Below are 22,448 nucleotides of genomic sequence, written 5' to 3'. Positions count from 1 at the left end.
AATCTGACTGTGCATTTCCTTCTCTATCTTTTTGTTCCCTGTGGCCCACACAAACACACACAGATAAAGAATGTGTTTGCTGCCAACTATGTCCTGTTAAGAAGTATCTGTGTGATGACGAACAGGCAGAATCAGAAGCTGAAAGGAGCTGAGAACTTTGCCCCTAACCATTAAAATGATCTCCCACGATATACCACAGCATGGGCTTAGAAAGAAAACGGTTTTATTTTGTTAGCAAAACTGAGCTAGATACAAGAAATTCCATGGACAAATGATAAACTCCATATTAAATCTATCAATTCAAAAGGCCCAAGTTTAACTCCACTGATCGATGGAGGAGGAGGCTGTGAGAGCAGGCTACATTTCATGTTACTACAAAATTCCAGTTCTGACCTCAGGTTGGCTCACACAGAATTTATTTTTATTTTGTGTAGAGAAGTGCAGTCAATTTGGGAATGCCCTCCTTGCATTCCGCCCAAACATACCTTTCCTCTCCAACACAAGGAGCAATTCTACCAGAGACCAGTTACACCATGATGTGGGCTACTGGTCTGGCATGAGTGCGATGATGCTAAAACCAAATCAAACCCCCCAATCATTCTAGGAAATCTGTATTTTGAAAAAAACAACCCTATTTTTGTTGTAATTAACAAACTGAACAATTAATGGGCAAATGCACATGTGACACTTTTAAAATAATTAAAAAATCCACCTGGGCAGGGAGAAAAAGAACACAAATCTGCACTTCCTCCCTCAGAGGCAGTGTACCTGGCTAGCCATCCAAGGGACCCTATGGCTGAGCCCACTGGCAAGTCTGTTTTCTGCAACAGTGTGATCTAGTGAGCTACAACCCTGGCTTTAAACTTTTCAGTTATCCTGCAGCCCAGTGGTCCTCAAACTGTTGTTCTCCAGATGTCTGAAATTTTAGTCCTATTAATTTTTGAGCATTAGGCAAGAAATTAGCCTTAGAAATCTGTAGCAGAGCAGAAGCACTATACACAACTGTAAAAAATATATGTATGTTTATAGTGTACTCCTATGAGTCAGAAAGAGAAATGATCTTAGATCCTTTCTGCTTCCTCTCTGTTCCAGAAAGATCTACATTGCTGACCTTCTTCTGTAGAGTACTGGTACTGGAGGAAGAAGGGGGAAGATTGCTGTGATGGTATAAGTAGAGACAATGTACCCTCTTACTTCCACACACCATCTGAACTAGAACTGGTCAGAAGCAATCTCTTATTTTACTTTAAACTGCTTTAAAGCAAAACAAAGCTGGAAGAACAAAGAACCTTGCTCCTCCCTCTCTTTCTTCTGCTGTGACATCAAGAAATAGAACTTCCCCACCTGAATAATTTACTTTGGCAGGTTTTAAACATCCTCTCTCTACTCATTCAGTTCTGACAATGGAAAGAATACTGAATTTATTGTTGGTGTTGTGAGCCTTCAAGTCATTTCCAACTTATGGAGAACCTAAGGTGAAGCTATCACAGGGTTTTCTTGGAAAAATTCATTCACTGGGGCTTTGCCTTTGTCTTTACCTTTGCCTTCTTCTGAGGCTGAGAATGTGTGAGTTGCCCAAGGTCACCCAGGGGATTTTTATGGCCAAGCACGGATTCAAACCCTGGTCTCCAGAGTTGTAGTCTAACATTCAAACCTCTATACCATGCTGGTCCCCTACTGAATTTGTACATAGGATCAAATACTGTATCAGTGCAGATGAGCTAGGCAGCCTAGGGCAAATTGTTCTCTCCCATACCTCAGTTCCCACTCTTAAAATTGGTCATCAGGGCAAAGAAGAAACAGGTAAGAGTGATAATCCGAAATTATATTTTAAGACTTCATAGAAGCTGATTGCACTACTGATGGTGGCAGCAGCTACTGTTTTATTGTCCCAAACTATCAAGCAGAGAAATTTATGATGGAACGTTAAAAAAAAAAAAAGTCAGGTGATAAGAAATGACATGAAAGGAGCCTCAAAGTATTTCATTTAGGACAGGTGGGTTGTGGTAACAGAACTGATGAAGTGGTGCACAGGCTTACCATCACATTCATTCCCAGTCTAAGCTGACTTTGGGCACACAAATAGATTAAACAATTTTCAGAGGCCTATGCTAGCAGCTGGTGGCTCCCATGTCAATGGGGGAGTCAACCCACTTCAGCACTAGCTGCCATTCTGTTTTATACCAAACTCTGGTAAGTCAAAACTAAATGCAAAACAGCAAATTCATCCATCTCTTCAACTTTGCCTAAAGCATTATTTGTGCCTCCAAACAATATTTAGATCAATGTGAAAAAAGGAAAGATACAAGCACAGAGCTAAATTCTGAAGTGTGTGTGTGTGTCTGGTGTGCGCTTTCAGGTCACTTCCAACTTATGGCAACCCCAAGGTGGACCTATCTGGGGTATTCTTGGCAACATTTGTTCAGACGACATTTGCTATTGCCTTTCCAGGAGGCTGAGAGCACATGACTTGTCCAAGCATTCATTAAACTTGGGACAAGTAAATTTAAATTTTTATGGAGAAAATTAGTGCAACAATTTATTTTTATTACTTTATTTAACAATATATTGCTTCTGCTGTTACACAACCTTGCAATAAACCAGGTCCCAATTATCATACTGTTGCTATAATAACTGTTTCAACTGTACACATTTTCCGCTGCCTGATGCCCACACAACAAAGTTCAGGGAAGGATCATAGTTGCCATTGCCATTCTACCTGTTATGTAGGATCTTGTCATAATGATGTTCGGTGTACAGAGAAAGCCTGGAAGATGCTGATTCATGAATGAATGGGTTTGGAAAGGCAGATGGTTGGCATCTGATGGACTTTTGAGCAGGTGCCTATTTGCTTCTGTATACAACACAAACTCTCAGTTGAGCTGCCTGCTCAGGGAATATATGTGCAACCCTGGTCAACAGTGGAACACACTCCCTTGGAGAGTGGTGGGATCTCCTTCTTTGAAGGTCTTTAAACAAGCTGCATGGCCATCTATCAGTGGTGCTTTGATTGTGAGTTCCTGCATAGCAGGGGGTTGGACTGGATGGCCCTTATGGTCTCTTCCAACTCTATGATTCTTCTAATCATCCCCCCAGAGTTATGAAGCCATTACTATAAAAATAAACCTAAGCAGAACTGAAGGACATGCCACAGTTCAAAGCTATGTCATACTTGGGAACCTGATTTCAAACCGAGCTGTAAAAGAGGGGGCAGGGATGGGCAGGGCAGAGGAATGGTGTGTATAGCTTTTCCAGGATCAGGAGTAAGCTGGCATGCCATTGACAGAGGAATAAAACTATGCCATCTGATAATACCAACTTTAACTCAGCACAGTAGTTCCTTTGTTCTTGTACTGCTTGCTGATAGCCTGCTTTATGGTATATGCCTGTGAATTTTTATGTGTCCTTATAATAATATTTAACATGAATATAAATTTTTCAAGTACTCATAGTGCTTCATACTCATGATATAGTTATAACCCTACAACAACCATTGTAATTTCCCACTTCATTCATACTGAAACTGAGAGCCAAAAGGTGTAGTTTACTGAGCTCATAACAGAGATGAGATAGGAACTGGGGGCCTCTGCATCCAAAGCGCAGTGTTTTAACCACTCTGCCACTACAGGTTTGATGTCTGTGTGCCTGTACTGTTCTGCAGCCAAGAGGTTATTGGGCACTTGGGCTCATAAGTAGCCACAGTCAAGTAGAAAGCTCATGTTTCACTCCAATCTTTGGATCCCCCTAGTCTCTCGTGCAACCAGGACATTTCCTGTTAACTCACTCAATTAGTCTAGCAGCCCCACACAGGGCTGAGATGCATTGACAGAAACCTGGAGGAATCTGGGACTAAGCTAGCAGAACATAACAGGATGTTGTGTGTCAGGAGAACTAAGATATATGCATGGGAACTGTTAATTGTGCTGTATCTGCCTCCAGCTACTGCAGACAGATTTTGTCATTTCTGTGAGCACTTCAGCTCCCAGAAAGACTTCCCACCTCTAGTTCTCTCTCTTTCTCCTGTTTCACTTCTCTTCTCTATATATGGTGAAGACTACAAAGGAAATCTGAATCATGGACAGCAGCCATTGTCATACCTCCTTGGATTAGCGAATAACAACTCCTAAATTGCCACCACTCAGGGAGAGGCAGAAGCTGCTCTCATCATGAAATGGTTGACTTTCCAAAGAAACATCACTCAGGCGTTGTTTACCTGACATCTGCTTCTGTGGTTTCCAGTGTCTTACTTGAGCATGGAGCCCAGCAAAAGCCCACAGCTCTGCCAGGCCTGCAGTTTAGTTCAAGAGAACATGATGAGACCAAGTCAGAAGATAGCAAGATGGGTGAAGAAACCAATGCAACACTGTGTGTGTGGCTCTAACACTTTCTTACAGTTCACAGGAACTATTTTACCCTCACCCCATTTTAAATAAGTAACATTTGGTAGACTGTATTACAATCTGGGTAACCTTAGGTAAGTCACATGTTCTCAGCCTCAAGGGAAGTCAATGGCAAACTGCCTCTGAACAAATCTTGCCAAGAAAACCTCATGATTAGGTTGCCATAAGTTGGAAATGGCTTGTAGGCACACAAAAACAATTCCAATCTGTTCCAAAAGCCATTCAGTCACAAAAGGGTGGTAGAGGTCACTTATTCAGGGTATCAAATTGGCTAATTACATTATTTTCTAACACACAAGAATAGGATAAGGCTAACTGATAGCAGACTCCACAGAAAGGGCAAGAGTGAAACAATTCTGGAGAAAAAGGTCTTGGTAAGTGGCAAGAAGAAAAGGAAGCAATTGAGTTGACAGGTGTGGAAACAATTTCATACACAGGAGGCAACAGTGTAGGAAGAAAGGACAAGGCAGGATGTCACAACATTTTGGTGTCTGAAGAACACAAACAGATAAATCTAGATTCTATCCTTGTGCCAATACTGGGCTTCTGTGCCTGCAGTGTAGTGTTCTATCTGTACATAACAGGGAATTTCTCATTTACACATCGCTGTCAATGTACTAAGCACTTCCCAGAACATTATAAGCACAAAAAAGACAGTACCATTCTTGAGGGAAATGTAAATTAAATTTCAGCACAGGGCAGGGAGCAGACAGAGAGAAGAGAGCAGCTACTGCAAGGGTGGGGAACCTCTTTCAGCCTGAGGGCCAAATTCAATTTCAGAGAAATTCTCAGTGGGCTACATTCCAGGAGTGGGTAGGAGCAAAGATAAAAGGGTGGGACCCAAAATACCAGCATATTTTAGCTTAAAGCTTTTACTGTCAGCAACTAAGCTTCAGGAGGGGCATGTCAAGCTTGTAGAATGTGAGGTGGTGGAGAAACCGGCACAAAAACCTGAGAAGTTGCCAAATCATGATATAATGAGGAAGGGGGGGGGTATGGCCACCTGAGAACCCCAGGGGGGTCAGATTCAGCCCCAGCACCTGAGGTTTTCTACTCCTGAGCTACTGGGTATAGAAGAAGATTGCTGCTAGGTATTATGTAGGACTATCAACATGACGTAGTAGTGGATCTGCTCTCTGCTGCTTTAGGGAAAGAACGAAGACAGATGAACGGAAATGACAAAGAAACAGAATTTGGTGAAACATTTGGAGAAAACCTCTAATGATAATAATTGTTCAAGACTGCCTTAGGAGGTGATGGGTCTGCTGGAGGTATTGAAACAGAAGTGCACAGCCGTTTGTCAGGTCTGTTGTTGTTTTGCCCTGTGGATTGGTGACCTTTCATTGCTCTGAGGATTGGGTTACATGATCCCCACAAAGCCTTTTCCAAATCTATGAAGATTGGTTTTTAATAGTGATTTGATCTGCAGCAGATGATAGAATTAATATATACACTGAAAAGCTTCACCTGCTCACTTCTGCAAACCCAGGCTTGGTTAAGTGGAGGCGATACTGTCCCCCACTGTCCCACCAATCAGTCAGCAGGTCTGTAGTTGATAGGGTCATGCTGTAAGCTTTAAAATGCAGGTGTACATCATGGCAGTGCCCATATCTACATCCTCAATCCAAGACCCACAAGAGTAGAAAACTGCAGGCAACCATGTTGATCCACCCCAGCAAACCAATTTTAGTAATCTTGCTCCACTAGGATGATAGAAGTAAGTCTTTTAAAAAGTTGTTGTTTGTCTTCAAGTCATTTCTGACATATGGTGACCCTAAGGCAACCTTATTAGGCAATGGGGTTTTCTTGGCAAGGTTTGTTCGGGGGGGGGGGGGGATTTTCTTCCTATGAGGCTGAGTGATTTGCCCAAGGTCACCTAGTGGGTTTCTATGGCCCAGTGGAGATTCAAACTTGATCTCCAGAATCATAGGCCTATGCTCAGACTGGCTCTCCCCTGTAAAATTGGCAGTGGTGGTTATGTGCCTTCAAGTCATTTCCGGCTTATGGTGACCTTAAGGTAAACCTATCATGGGGTTTTCTTGGTAATTTGTTCAGAAGGGGTTTGCCATTGAAACAATATGATTTGCCCCAGTGGGTTTTATGGTGGAGCTGGCAACTGAACCCTGATGGCCAGAGTCATAGCCCACCACTTCACCATGCTGCCTCTCCCACTGTAAAATTACTGAATCTTAACTGATCATTCAAGACCAAGCCAAAATGCTTTGCATAGTAACAGCTCTAATTCACAACCATATACTGTTGATGAGAAAATCCTTTTTCTTTCAGTTAAAGTGCACATTGCTATTCTACAGCTACTCTGAGAGGGGATGGCAGATGATGTCACCTATGTTTCTGAGGCTTTTGGCAGATGAAGTCATCAAAAGCCTTGGTTCCATTGCAAGGGAGAATGCAGTGTTCTCATTTACAGCATCCAGGACAGAGCATGGGACGTTAAGCCAATCAGCACCAGAAGCAGAATAATCCCAGTTCCCATCGCCAACCAGCACCAGAAGCAGAATAATCCCAGTTCCCATCAGATTCTAGTCTTAGAATATGCCTTAGAATAATGATCCCTGTGATGAATTCCCTGCTCTGATGGGTGGAGTAGATTGTCATATGAGACATCAGGCAAGGATAAAATCACAGAAGGAGGGTGATCCCAATCTGTTCTCTGAACATTTTTCTTGGTGTGACAAGATCTGAAGATTCTTGAGGTAAGGGCAATGTAGTAAAAATGTAAGTGCCCATTATTAATATTTATATGTTCTACACATCAAAAATTGTGCTAAATAATGAGCTACCAGCACATGTGACTAATGTCATTACAAATAACAAGGCAGTTGTGTTTAGTGCATTGCCGGTGAAATATTGCAGGCATGCTTAGGGGGTTCTGTGGCAGGAAGCTCCTGCTGTTTATCCTTTCATTACTGTCATTCCTGTTCCTGCCCTTCCCATCTTCGCCAAAGGAGCTTCATTCTACCACACCTCTTGGATCCTCCTCCCCTTTCTCTACCAAGCTTTGAGATGGTAACAGATATATGCAAAACATCTGGCCTGGCTTCTCTAGGGCAAGTTCACCATGTTCAAGATGACACCTCCATTAAGGGATTGAATCAGCTCTACAGACTGCTCCTGTCACTGCTGTCTTGAAGCCCTTTCAAGCCTGGTAGCAGAAGAAAGCAGAAGTGATGGGAAAGGACAGAGTCTTGCTGCTGGCTCTTTCTCTTCTTTGTTGTATCAGTCAGTGCATTTTCCTCCTTGCCCAATAGGAAACAGAAGCAAACAGGGAAACCTTACATTTTCTCCTCATGGGAATTCTGTTCAAGAATTCTCTTGATCTAAACCATGGGAGGGTGAGGGAGAAAGGTACCATTAGCACGCTCTCACATCATTACCAGGGCATGAACCATCCTGAGCATATCCAAAACATGATACCACTGCTTCAGGCTGTGAAAGATTCAGGATGGGACTGCATAGACCTGTTTTCTCCTTTTTTCCTATTCAAAGTGGGAGACAGTATTTATTTAGGCAAAACTTTACACTTCTAATCTAGCAATAGCAATAGCAAGTATGCTTCTATACCACCTATCAGTGAACTGAGCACTTTCTAAGCAGTTTACAATGTGTAAGCTAATTGCCCCCAACAAGCTGGGTACTCATTTTAGCGACCTACAAAAGGATGCAAGGCTGAGTGGACCTTGGAGCCCCTGGGGTCAAACTCACAACCTTGTGGCTGCAGTACAAGCATTTAACCACTGCACCACCAGGGCTCCCTGCATATGACTCCCTAGATCATATTCAGCAAAGCTGGCTATGTCTCATTCAGATCCATGGGATTCAGGCAACTGAGTGTGTATCTGCAGCATGAGCCTAACCAGGGTTATTAAAATGGGAGCCCAATTTATATGAGAGGCTCACATCCAGCTAATTAAGGTAAGTGGGTTAGTCTTACATCTTCTGGTTGCAAAACCATTTATCACAGCAAAGTGTACCTAGAGTCATCTGAACTATGAAAACAGAAATTGGAACCATTGCTTTTTTGATCGATGGTAGCTCGGAGATTCTAGGAGTTGTAGTCCAAAGGGATACTTTCCCCACCTTCTGGTGCAAGGTAAGCCAGTATCCTGAGAAACCTCGGTGCTATCTTCCAATCATTATGAAGTACAGCTATGATTACTCGTTGAAATTATTCTTTTTGTCACAAAAGAACACTAAAGTTGATTAATTTCTCTAGGTCTGGTATTTGCTAATGACACATAGCCCTGTCACACCCACAGAAGAGTCTGAAGGCAACTGGTGCAGCAGCCTTGACTAAACAAACCAGTTCCAAGTCAGTGTCAATACCAAAATAGACATCTGAACTTGCAAATTCTCTGCATGCTATAGCATCCAGAGTTCCATGGAAAAAGATATTATGTTTCCCCCCCCCCCCAAAAAAAAGAAAATTATTTATCTTCAGACAATTTGGGGATGATGGGACACATTAACCTGTTGACTCAGAATTTTAATGAACCTTGTCCATGGTAAGCTAGAGAGTATCCAGAGGAGGACAACCAAAATGGTGAAAAGTCTAGAAACCATGCCTCATGAGGAGAGATGTAGGCGGGGTACAGACTGCCAAAAAGAGGCACCTCCTCGGTGCCTCTCTCTGCTGCGCAGGAGTGGCGCAGCATACAAATTGTACAGCGCTGCTGCACAGCAAAGAAGGAGCTCCCAAAGGCAGCTCCTCTTTGCGGCACCGCAAAGAGCCAAAGTCAGCGCAGTTACATCGCAGCTGTGCAGCGCCGTTTAGAGGCGGCGCAGCTGTGAGGTAATTGTTGCGTGCGCCGTATGTATGGCATTGCACAACTGCGGCGCGTGCATGACATGCTAGGGTTTTGGGGTGTGTGCACGCACCACCCCGAGGCAACCCTAGCACGTCGTGGATACGCCACAAAGGACCCATCTGGACAGGGCCTAAGGGAATGGGGTATATTCAGCCTGGAGAAGAGACAGTTAAGAGGTGATATAATAGCTCTGTTTAAATATTTGAAGAGATATCATGTTGAGGATGGAACAAGCTTGTTTTCTGCTGCTCTGGATATTAAAACACGGAACAATGGAAGCAAGCTGTGGAAAAGAGATGCCATCTCAACATTAGGAAGAACTTTCTGACAGTAAGAGCTGTTCGACCGTGGAACACACTCCCTCAGACTATGGTGGAGTCTCCCTCTTCAGAAGTTTTTAAACTGATGCTGGATGGCCATATATTGGGGGTGCTTTCATTGTGTCTTTCTACATGGCAGGGGGTTGGACTTGGGTTCTCTTCCTACTCTATAATTCTATGATTCTAATTCATGGATGAGCAAGATTTCAACCCAGTTTAAGCTTTATATTTAGTGTTGTGGAAACATGTATTCTGTTGAGACTGTGGTCAGGAACTAGGACCTCCTTTCTGTATCCTGTTACCATTCATCTGTCAGTCTACAGGCCAGCATCTCACTGAGCAGGACAGACATACCAAGGCAGGGTGTGAGATCAGACTTTATAATTAGATTCAGTCTGATAGATCAAAGGATGGATGCAGTCACAAAGAAAGTGAGCTCCAGGTGTGCCCAAGAGCTACCTGCCCTCTGGCGATCAAGCATAATCTCAGCATACTTCAAAAGATACACAATAACAAAACCCAGTGCTGTAGAGCTGCTGCAATTCAACAATACCATATCACAGTATTGCAAAGATATTAATCAAATTAGTTGCCACTGAGTCTTTAATTTCAGGAATGTTGTTATTCCCATTTCACAGGTTGATAAAGAATGACAAATGCAATGCTTGATCTAGGTCATGCTGGGGAAATTGTTGGGACAGCATAAATGCAATCCAAGGGATTAATTGAACACTTCCCCTAGAAACTTCTCTGCAATGCTGCAAAGGTCAATTGCAGCTTGGACTCAAACTGGAGGATCCCTGAAAAAGGATGGGCAACATCACCTTTGTTCTTGCCCTTAGGGTAGATGTACTACGAGACACTTAGAAGTTAAACATTAATGCCTAAATTATAGGTGGGAATTATCTTGTTGAACTGCATCCCCTCCATATTCCTAAACATCAGCTGTGCTGACTAAGGCTGCTGGAACATGCAGTCTAGTAACACCTATAGAGCCACATATTCCCCTAATTCCAACCACGATTCCAACTGAAGCAGACATTATTGTGAACCACATTGCTTTAATAGGTCTATTCTAGCTGAGATTAACACTTGGATTTAAATCCAAAAGTGATAAATGATTAAGTAGTCCCCCCCCAAGGTCATCAAACACACCAGAACAGTTGAAGTAGAACCTAAACTGGACTCAGGATTTTAGGCTAAATTAATCATTTTGTGCAGCCAGAGACTTTGTACGGTACTGGAAGCCTGCCCTGTCTTGAGTGCTGGGGCATTCACATCAATGAAACACTTTCAGTCTGAGAGATAATAAATTTTAACAAACAACCTCTCTTAATATCAGGATTATAATCTCTGGATACCAATCCAGAGGGGAAAAGGGTATATTGGGGATGCATCAAAGACAGTCCTGTCTTCCATCCTAAAAAAAATACCTCCTTAGTTCTTCCAAACATTAGAAACTTTTTCAGGTGTGACAGTGTAGAATCTAGCAATTAGAAGTAGCATAATTGTGACCAGTGACATTTAGAAAACTGGAAGGATTTCAAGACTGTAATTCTGCTGAACAGAGGCACTGTTCCCCCCCCCCCCCCAGCAATGGAGACTTTTTGGCTTTATTAGCTGCCTGACTAGTAGGCATTCTACAGGTCCAACTCTTTTCAGAATAATAGTACCTGTTGGTGTAGTTATAGCTAAATCTGTAGCAAGAAAAAGTACAAAACCTGGGTCAGGAAAGAAAAAAGGCCAATCTTTCTACTGAAATACTGTATGCCTGTTCCACTAATTAGTACTCCCCACTGATTCAGCACTGGAAAAGGGAGAGTGATCAATAAGAATATTCTTAGCCTCAGAGGGAGCGACCAGGCAGACCCAGTGACATCGGGGACAGCCTGAAGGAAGAGGCCCCTCCCTCCTCAACTGTCATCTTGGCCTCAGAGGGAGCGACCAGGCAGACCCAGTGACATCAGGGACTGCCTGAAGGATGAGACTTCTCCCCCTTTAATCTGTCACCTTGTATTTTGTATTGTTTTACAATTTTATTGTACACCGCTTTGATCATTGCGGAATAGCGGTCTATAAATAAAACATATTATTATTATTATTAATATGGAAAGCACAAGTTCAAATCTCCACTGTATTTATCCAACAAGTTTATTGCGAAGCCTTCTGTCATTCCGATGCACATTTAGCTGGAAGTACATCCAGTGAAACTCAGTGGGGTCTTTTTTCCTGAGTAAACATGTTTTGGATTGGGGCTGCTAGTGTCACTACTCATTTCATGGGTAGCTCACCAATCCTAAACTTATTTACTTGGAAACTGATTCAATGGGATTAACATCCTGAAAAGTATATTTTAGAGTGTACATCTTTATTTTATAAGCTGTTCTTAGTAGCTAGGACAGGGTGACAATAAAACACCCCATATTAACAGCTCAACAAGTAGTATCTCCTGCTTCTTAACTGTTGTCCTAACTGTAGTGGGGTTGGGGAACCTTCAGGGATTTTTAGGACATAATTCCTGCAATCCTTTATTGACAATCCTGGTTGAGGCTTCTGGAAATGGAAGTCTGAAACCTCTGAAGAGTCAGATGTTGCCCAGCCCTCTTATAGATAAATGGGGTGGATGGGAGATTCACACCAAAGAGTACTGTACATTGCTATTGTTGTTGACACTAAAATGCATTAAGGCAATTTAGCTTCATGTCCTTGGATTAAGCTAATTATCTGTTCAAAACAAAGGAAAATAAGCATTCTGATTCTTGAAAGGGCAAGGACTAGCTCCCAGAAAGCTAGAGAAGGGCAATCTAAACTTGCTTGGTACACTAAACCTAATATAATCATGGGCAGAATGGAACCTGGAAGAATTATTGTTTTGCACAGACTATAAGGAAACAAAGTAGTGAAATTACTTGCTGGAAGCAGTTAAGTGCAAGGACGGTTGTTGGGGATGGGCTTATGTTTGATAGAAATCTATTGGAACAAATTGGTGAAGACTGGGGAGGTGATTTCTCTTCCTGTCTCACTTAGGATTGATTCATCTTTGACTGGTTTGGGTGCCTTTAGTGTCTGGGCCAGGAATTAAACCCCTTTAGATCCTTGCCAGAAGGTACTTCCAGTCCAGATACAAGGCTCCTGGGGTTCCTCCTGGAGCTATTAATCAAGAGACATGAAGCAGCTATTCTGTCTTTCCTTCCTCAACAGTTTTTCTGTTGCTAAGGCCAAAAACAAAACAATAACTAAAAGTCAAAGCAGCAGTGGGAAAACACATGAAGGTTACAAGTGGAAGATAACTTGTCAGACCAGACCTCCTTCCCTTCTCCCTCGCAATGGTGTCGGAGTGAGGCAGGATGACAGCACCATAACAGCCCTGTGGAAGCAACACAACACTGTTGCTATGGCCTCCCCAGGTGCAAGCCAGCCACTGCAACGTAGCCCTATTCCTGGAAGCAGGACAACCGGGCCAACTCCTCCACAGTCACTTTCTCTCCCATTTTAAAGCAACCGTTTGTTTAAGGTAGTTACATGGCGTAGGTGACAAAGAGGGCATGAAGAATTCACTCAGCAAGCAGAAGGGGATGGAGTGAAGAGCTGAGGAGAATAAACTTGAAGGGGCAGAGGGCCCCGCACTTCACATCTCACTTCACCCATTAACTCAGTGGGTGGCCAGTCATTGGCCAAACTGGATCAGTAACACCATCTTACCTTCCAGAGAAGCTGTGAAGTGTGTCTACAACATGCTAAGTACTCCCCTTCTTAACAAAGGCACATGAACACCACTCACCTGTTGTCCCTGTGCAGGGGACACCTTCTTTTCAGAGGCTGAGAAAAGTGGCTCTGGGGACTACAATTCCCAGAAAAGTCACTTTTCAGGAATGTCAGCTCTCATCACTAAAATGGTGAAAGGTCTGGAAACCATGCCTCATGGGGAATAGCTTAGGGAGCTATTGTGTTTACCCTGGGGAAGCCTAAGAAGTGATATGATAGCCCTGCTTAAATATTTGAAAGGATGTCAAATATCCCTTCAAAGATTGGGATAGTTGACATCCCATGGAGCAAGCTTGTGAAGATGGAGCAAGCTTGTTTTCTGCTGCTCCAGAGACTAGGACATGGAGCAATGGACTCAAGTTACAGGAAAAGAGATCCCACCTAAATGTTATGAAAAGCTTTGATAGTGGAACACACTCCTTTGAAAAGTGGTGGAGTCTCCTTCTTCAGAGGCTTTTAAACAGAGACTGGGTGGCCATCTGTCCCTGTGTGTATGTGTATGTATGTTTGTGTGTGTGTGTGTGTGTGTGTGTGTGTGTGTATGGGGGGTATGTATGTTTGTGTGTGTGTCTACATGCTTTGAGGATGTCTTCCAGCCTGGTAAGGGGCTAGACTGGATGGCCTTTGAGGGTCCCTCCCAACTCTAGGACTTCCCAGGGGCCCAGCTGACGAGGGGATTGTGGGCCTTGTAGTCTCCCTAATCCTGGGTGACCAGATACCATGCCTGTAAAAGGGGGGGGGGGTTTGAGAACCCGCCAAATGCAGGGCAGGAGCAGATCAGCACAAATGGCTAACTTCTTTGGGGTGCCTCCTGGAGAGAGCAGGTGGGAATGGAGGAGAAGGGCTGCTTACCTTGGAGGTGTCGGGGGTAGTCGAGGGGGGCCTGGCCTCCGTTCTTCTGGAGCATGCGGAGGCGGACCTGCTCCTGGACGCGGGCGCTCTTGAGCAGCAGCTGGCTCTCCCGCTCCTCCTGGTGCTGCTCCTGGGCCTCCGGCTGCTGCTGCTTCCTGTCCAGCTGCTGGTCCGAGGGCAGCGCCAGGGAGCACACGCCATCCTCCGGCTGCAGGGCCGACAAGAAGAAGTTAGTGGGCTCCGGCTGCTGCATGGGGGCAAGGGGCACAAAAGCAGCAGCAGCCAAGCCCCGGGGCCGCCTGCTCCTCTGACTGGAAGGCTGCCTCCCTCCCTCCCTCCAGGTCCAGGTGAGACCCAGGTGGCGGCGGCGGCGGCTGCTGCTGCTCCGGGGCCCGCCCTCCGCCTCAGCCCGAAACTTTCCTCACACAAACACACAGCTGGGCTTCCTGAGCCAGGGCCCTCCCTCCCCCCAGCAGGCAAGGGCACACCTTCCTCCCTCCCTCCCTCGCTGAGTGGGGCCAGGCTGGGGCAAGGGAGGCAGGGCCCAGCCCAGCCAGGTGAGGCCTCCAAGGCCCAGCCCAAGGGCCCCTGGAGGGCGGCACTCCCTGGCGCTAAGGCACCTGGCCAAAGGGGAGGCACTGGGGGGACACGTGGTTTTATTGCTAGTATTATTACTATTATACTTGTCCCTCCTTATTCGCTAGAGTTAGGGGCACAAGACCCCCGTGAATATGGGAAAACCACAGATAACAAAAACACCATGTTTTTACATGAGAGGACACCTCTCTAGGAATCTCTAGGTCCTCCAGAACAACTATGTGGCCAATGTCCGACAAACATTGGCCATAGAACTGCGCTGGAGGAGCTACAAATGCCTAGTAGAGTATTCTTTCTAGGAAGCTCTAGGTCTTTCGGTGCAACTTTTAGTTAAACATGGCCATAGAGTTGCACTGGAGGACCTAGATACTCCTAGAGAGAACATAGTAATCAAATCCGTGAAAAATCAAATCTACAAAAGTCAAAGCCACAAATGTGGAGGAATGAGTGTATTTCTATATTCTGTAAGCGATGCAGTGGCTCAAGTGGTTAAGACATTGACTCTGTCAGTTACAAGATCGGCAGGTTGGCAGTTAGAGGCCCCCATCACAAGTCCAAGTGAGCTCCTGTCACTAGTCCCAGCTTCTGCCAACCCAGCAGTTTGAAAGCATGCAAATGCAAGTAGATAAATAGGTACTGCTTATTAAACAGCCTTCTTATTAAATAGCATTCAGCACCATCATGCCAGCCACATGATCACAGAGTAGTCTCTGATAATGGAGTTTATCACACGGGAGGAATTTCTCTTAATTTCAAATGAAAAGAAAGTGGGGCCAGAACACATTCACATGAATTTGCTAGTTCAGCAAATTTACATGAATTCAAATTGTGTTCGAACTGACTTCCCATTGCCCAAAAATAGCTTGCCGTTGCCTGAAATTGTGTGTGATCACCTTTCACAAAATAACATGAAACCCCATGATTGCATTCGGACTGACTTCCCATTGCCTGAAATTGCATGTGGTAGTCTATCACGCAATAACGTTAAACCCCATGATTGTGTTCGGATTGCCATTCAATTATACTTCCAATTTCCCTTGTCTGATATTGTCTGATGTTGGCTCTTCAGCTTAGTAACGGAGATGAGCACCACCTCCTACAATCAGACATGACAACCCTGTCAATGGGGAATACCTTTACCTTTATATTCCTCCCAAGACTAGGACCCAAAGCAGCTTATAGTCAATGGCCTCATTCACACTACATAATAAACCAATTTTTGTGTTGGATCGTTTCAAATCGATGGAGCGATTCAACACCGAATAAATGTTGAGACTTAGATTGTTGCGGTTGAACCTGCTTGTTTCAATTTAACCCACTTCACGTTCACATTAACAACTGGATTGATTGAAAATGGATTCTCCATGTGCGACATCACAGGTATGATCACATCACTGGGAACCAAATCCAATTGACAACGCATTTGCACTTGTGTTGAACTGAGTCATTTAAAAAGATACAATAAATGCTCAATTGGTTTAACTGAGTTTAGCACTGACCCCTGCCCTGCAAGCCGCATCAGAGAAATTTGGCGCCAGTGTAAACAAAGGCCCTTTAAACTAGTTCAAGCTAGTTTGAAAACCGGTTTATTATGTAGTGTGAATGAGGCCTAAAAAAAACCCACAATACAATTAAAAACCTACAAAGCTGACAATTTAAAATGGCATTCAACCATTACAATATTGAAAAGATCATTTGTTTAAAAACTGAACACAGTTTTAAAAAGATAAAATCACTTTGAAAACCATTTACTTTAAAACAATACACCATCCCCAGGACTCTGTTATTATTATTATTATTATTATTATTATTATTATTAGGGACACAAAGTGGCTTGAATTTTTTTAAAAAATAGTAAAAAACATACAAAAGTGGTTATTAAAATAGAATTAAACAAGTTTTTTTTTAAAAAAAATACACCACTCCTTAGAAGAATAAAATGCCATTTAAAAGATAAAAAGTGCTTAAAAACAGTACTGTACAGCCAGGGTGACCACTTTTCCTCCTTTTCCAAGACCTGTCTTCCATTCCCACCTTCTGTCCTGGAGAAATTCCATAATGTCCTCCATTTTGAACAGGACTAAGAAGCATGGATTTATATTTAGAGGAGTGTTTTGTAGCTTTTATATGGCCATGTCCTGCATTTGTCTTGAATGTCCTCCATTTTGTGGTGCCTTGTCCTCCTTGGTGGCTAGGCCTTCTGGTCACCCTGAGTACCGTAAACTTTTCTCTCGCACCCATTCCTCTTCCTTCTCTTCTTCCTCTGACTGTAACAAAATGTGGATGTTTTCTTTGAAGAATGCATGTGCTTGTCTATCTAGTTTGATCTACCCTGTTTGTCTCTGGCCAAATCTGGCTGAGCTGCCTTGAAATGCTGGCCAGAGAAATCAAGCCACAGGCTTGGCCTGTCCCGCCTTGTTCCCTGACTTCTCTCTCAGCTGGGGAAACAACTCTCTTATCGCAGGGGATGCATGCCAAATGCTAGGCTGTCACGGAGGCTGAGCAGACGCAGGTCAAAGTCCAAAAAAAATCTCCCATCCCTTCTCCTCCTCCCCTGGAATCCCAGGAGAGAGTTGATGAAAGTTCCTTTGTTGGACTTCAACTCCCTGAGTCCCCTCGGCCACTAGGGGCAGATTCTGGGAACTGCAGTCCAGAAAACACTAGAAGCTGTGACACGTACCTCAAAGGCAGGGTGGCTAGATGCCCTAAGCCTAAAAGGAGGATAAGACACTACAAAATGTAGGACAGTCAAGAAAAAGGGAGGGCATTACCAACTAAAAGCTAAAAACACTCATATAAATGTAAATTCATGCTTCTTAGGCATGCTCAAACTGGAGGGCATTTTGGAATTCCTCCTGGACAGACGGCAGAAATGTAGGACATGTCCTGGAAAAGGAGGACAGCTGATCACCCTGCTCAAAGGGTCTTTTTTCTGCAAAGGGTCTTATTCCTGTGAAGAGTCCAGTAGGTCAGACAACCTGATCGACCTGTTTGGAAAGAGATGTACAACACCATAAACTAGGCAGGAAGGGCTCACAGCAATTACACCCCAGGGCCCTTAGGCCAAATTCTAAAATTCCTCTTTTCATCTTTCTGCTATGGCCATGCCATTTAGTAAAAGCCAAGAGGACTTTCACAGAGGTCCATAAGCAAGAGTTGAGGACAACCAGCATAGCTGAATGAAAATTAGGTGAGGTGGGATACTTCTAAGTACAGTATATTAAGTATCAAGTAGGTTTCATATTCTCTCTGTGTTGTTTTGCCTTCAAGTCATTTCTGACTTATGGTGACCCTAAGGTGAACCTATCATTGGGTCTTCTTGGTAAGTTTTTTCACAGGGGGGATTTTCATTGCTATCCTCTGAGACTGAGAGACCTGCCCAAGGTTACCCAGTGGGTTTTCGTGATCAAGTGGGGATTCAAACTCTAGTTTCCAGGGTCATAGTCCAATGCTCAAACGACTGGGTTATGCTGGCTCTCTTCCGCTACCAGAGAATAACTACATTTACAGGTAACACAAGAAAATCCTGGTGAAATTAATGGCCTATCTGCTCCTCCTACTCTAGGGTGGCCATGCCCCATCTCCAGTGGCTCCAGAGCTTGTTTTCACACATGGAGACCATCACTCCTGTAACCACAACCAGTCACCCCATGATGAGATCTTGAATCATAGGCTACTGATCTTTACCTATACCTGTGGAAACTATCCAGGCTCCTTGCTGCTTTCTTCTCCCTCTGTTATTGGTGGGATTCTTTACTTTTATTGGACTTTGTTTTGATTATTTGTTTGTTGCATTTCTACCATGCAGGGCTGGGAAAGTCCCTCGAAGATTATTGTGCAGTCCTCAAATCCTCCCTGGACACTCACAAGTCTTCTAACGAAGAGTAACAAAAACATTCAAACCACCACAAATCATGGTGATTTTTTTCTTCACTTGATCCCCAAAACAAGGAAAACACACCAAGGATTTCATGTAGGGAGAAAATATGAGGCTGCAAGACAAGACCACCTTTATACCGGTGGTTCTCAAACTCTCCAGATGTTTGGCTCTTCAGCTCCCAGAATTCCTGAGCATTATCCATACTGGCTGGAACATCTAGGAGCTGATGTCCAAAACAAACTACTGCTCTGTACCACCTGCTGTAAGCAATTGTATTGAATCTAAGAGCCTTTAGGGTACTTAGGCCTTTTGCAAAACTGCTGCCCCCTAAAATAAAAGAGAAAAGGCTAGCTTGTACAGTCACCTAGAATTGTTGGCAGTAAACAGCATGCTGCACTGTAAATGCCTGTGGGCCTAACCCTAACAATAGCCTGTTCATTGTCTCTGCATGTATACCGTTCAAGTTGTTGGTCTCTATTTGATCATGTTAACCTCAGCCACTTGCAGCTATTTACATATCAAGGAACAGCCAAAAGATATTCCCCACCCTGGTTATGTCAATAAAGATTTTAGAATAGTTGGCTAGACCACTAAGGCAGGATTGGTTTTCCCAGCCTTTATGTACCAGACACTCAAGAGACTGCTTTCAGAGTTATATATGCACAACACTGGGTCCAATGAAACATTTTGGACAAGATAAGAACCCTAATGCTAACAGTAAGGTCTGACTGGCAGTCCATTCACTTTCCTCTTGCACAGAGCTGAGCTGGTTTATACATCTCTAAGGAAAACAGCACATTCTTCTTGTAAATATGCCTGCCTAAGGCTTGTAAGGGACAATCATCAGGATGTCTGATGTTCCATAAAATGGTTTTCCTTTGGGTGGTCTCCTCTAGCCAAATAATAATTAAGTAGCATTTGTGAAGCACTCAGATGTCCACATGAAAGACTCTCTGGACATGTGTAGCACATTAATCATCATAATAGCCAGGCCCAGCCCTGCTTAGCTGTTCAAATTCTGCAGCGTGCCGCACAGCACAGTGCTGAGTATCTAGCTATTAAAGACTCTGTTTCTATAGTATGAATAATCCCTCTGGGTAAAGAAAGCACTCCTAAATTAAGGAGACCTCATTAAGAAAGAGTGTCTCTTTGTTAACAAGTGGGAAACTGAGGCACATAATGTGAAGTTGTTCATGAGTCAGAAGCAGGGTAAAGTCTATGACTCAGCATTTTCTGGGAATGTGCTCCAACCTAATTGAACTTTTGCTTTCTTATGTGCCTACATAGGAATATTCATTGTAGTAGATATCCTCATTTATTAGAAACAAGAATAATGTCCCAGATCACAGAATGGAAAGGGAGGAGAGCAGGAATGTACATTCTGATACTTCCTTAAAACACTAAGAAAATATATTCACATTAGAAATTTGGGAAGCAGCTTCTAACACAACACACTACGCCCATTCAGTGCTACTCAAATTGATCTATAGAGTCATGCTAGTCCACAAACCATCAGCTGCTGTTCTGTGGCTAGTTTTGAGGAAACTTTGTGGGAAAATAGGGTAATATACAGTAGCACAAGTATGGCACTGGTCTGTGGCTCATTAAAAACAAACCTTGCTGGTCTACCACATCAGATGGCTTGACTCTATGATTCTATTCTATGAAAAGTGCTGCTGTAATCTGTAATAGCCTGAGGTCAAACAATGTGCCTATCCTTTCTCCATTCTCTCCACCCATCCCCATTTAGGGGAACAGAATCCTGTGAGGACCTTTGCTCATGACTCCCTACAAAAAATTGATTGGTATTGTTAGAAATAGGTTCTGAGAAAAGGTTATCCTGTGGTGACCATTGCATAAACATGCCTTGCAGTAATACAGGCCCTCTACAGATGGGCCTAAAGTGTGCCCCCGTTACGTGCTAGGGGTTGGCCGAGAGTGCACCACCCATACTGGCCTCACCTCTAGCACATGAAAGGGGCGTCAAAATGGCAGGGCCCTGTACATGGTCACCGCCATTTTGACGTGACGGACACTTAGCGTCTGCATGTCCCAGCACATTTGTGATGCTGCAAGTGCGCCATTTGCGCATTGTGACATCCCAAACGCATCGCAAGAAGAACCCACTTTTTAAGGATTCTTTTTACTCCGCAGGGAAGCCCTATGGTCTGGAGGCTGCAGCTTCCCCACGGAGCAAACTAGGGCGGCGGGAGACTGTCCTTTTTGGGCGGTCTGTGTTAGCTAAACGTCATCTTAAAAGTTCTAGTCTTTAGAACAAAATCTCTGATTCATCTTAAGTAGTGTTCAAAGTCTATTTCAGGTGTCATGTCTGCTCATTCACTGTTTCGTATGCATTGAATCCATGCCGAGATCCCAGTATTGACCTTCCCTGTTTCAAATGAGTGGCAGCTGGTGTTTCTGATGTTAATTGAGACAGTGAATCTACTCTGGGATTTAGTCTGAACTTAGGTGTGGGGCCTGTTTTGAGGGTATGGTTCAGTACTTTGGATGGTTCCTTGTCTATGCCTAAAAGGTACCTGATTTGGTACCTACCAACTGCCACTACTTCAAATGGGAGGCCAGACCTTTGCAAGGTCCGAAAGAGAGACCTTTCCTTTTCCGGATTAATGCTCCAACACTTAAACAAGTCAGCAGTGAGGTGCTATTTGGGCAACATCTTAGAGGAAAGGCCCATTAAGACTAGTTCAGGCAGCAAATTTCAGAGAGATAAAATGAAGATTGGTTTTATCGTTATCCCCTGCCAAAACCCATATTGCTGCCTCCTTGCTGCTTTTCTGTTGCCTGCTGACATTTCCAAGGTAGCATGAGAAAGCAGGCCCTAAAGACCCTGAAGATACTAGGTCCTATCTGATCTTGAATGAAAGACCATCAAGGAACACAAGGTATTGTAGACTATATATCAGAGAAAGGAACTAGCCAAACTACCTCTGAGTATTCCTTGCCTTTAAAAAAAACCTATGAAATTCATGAGGTCGCCATAAGTCAACAGGCAATTAAAGGTTGAACATACATATGAGAAAATAAGAGGTGCATAAGGATTTAATGGAGAGTAGTCATAATGACAGAGTTGACATTGGATCCATGCTTTGAGCTGCCTTTGAAGGGATAACCCTGGAAGGTGTCTTGTGAATAATGAAATAAGGAAACATAAAGTCAGGTAGCTTAGAAGACAAAGCAGGCTTGATGGTTGAGATTCTAATAGGCTCACTCTGCAAATAAAGGTGTTCTTGGATAACTACACTTGGTGATTGTAAAATTGACTATTTATAAGGAATGACTTCCATATTGACCTTTCTGCCAGAATCCACTGCATATCTGCTGGAGAAATTTTGTGCATTACAGAGAATTCTGGACACATCATTAGTTTGTGAGACATATTGGACTAGACTCCTGATATTAAACAAGGTGGGGAATTTTAGTGATGGTGCACAAATGATGTTCCAGAAAAACTTTGTCATTACTATTCTTGTAGCAGAAAACATTTGGGCTGCCCACAATATATTCTTAAAAACACTGCAGTCCCTCATTTTATTTTAACATTTCTATTATGTAGTGTTGTATATTATGCATTGTATTCCCTATTACCATGTATGGATGAGAGAGCTGGACAATGAAGAAAGTGGATAAGAAAAAAAATCAATTCTTTTGAGATATGGTGCTGGAGAAGAGTGCTGAGGATATCGTGGACATGAAAAAAGACAAATAAATGGACCCAAGAAAATATTAAGCCTCAAATCTCCCTGGAAGCCAAGATGACTAAACTAAGGCTGTTGTACTTTGGCCTCAT

General features: G+C 43.5%; 1 protein-coding gene and 1 long non-coding RNA gene across 3 annotated transcripts in view; one reads left to right on the top strand and one right to left on the bottom strand.

The window, feature by feature from the left end:
- PKP3 (plakophilin 3) overlaps nt 1–17,079 on the bottom strand; it is a 53,248-nt gene extending 36,169 nt beyond the window's left edge. Inside the window, exons 1-2 of one of the 2 annotated variants that reach the window (XM_042471622.1) lie at nt 16,795–17,079; nt 14,164–14,371 (exon numbers count right to left, since the gene is read on the bottom strand). In XM_042471622.1, the coding sequence (XP_042327556.1) occupies nt 14,164–14,371; nt 16,795–17,001 (415 nt within the window). In that variant the 5' untranslated portion in view covers nt 17,002–17,079. Of the gene's footprint in view, nt 1–14,163; nt 14,640–16,794 lie in introns of those variants that run through there. The other variant, XM_042471629.1, reaches the window with a different exon arrangement.
- Nucleotides 14,368–22,179, top strand: LOC121932718. The gene is made up of 2 exons (XR_006104407.1): nt 14,368–14,510; nt 18,569–22,179. It is a non-coding gene; the product is annotated as an uncharacterized LOC121932718 (long non-coding RNA).
- Nucleotides 22,180–22,448: the final 269 nt, after the last annotated feature.

Source organism: Sceloporus undulatus, chromosome 1 (genome assembly GCF_019175285.1).
Source record: "Sceloporus undulatus isolate JIND9_A2432 ecotype Alabama chromosome 1, SceUnd_v1.1, whole genome shotgun sequence".
Lineage (NCBI taxonomy): Eukaryota > Metazoa > Chordata > Lepidosauria > Squamata > Phrynosomatidae > Sceloporus > Sceloporus undulatus.
The sequence above is the reverse complement of the archived record's forward strand: the minus strand, read 5'-3'. Positions and strand labels throughout refer to the sequence as shown.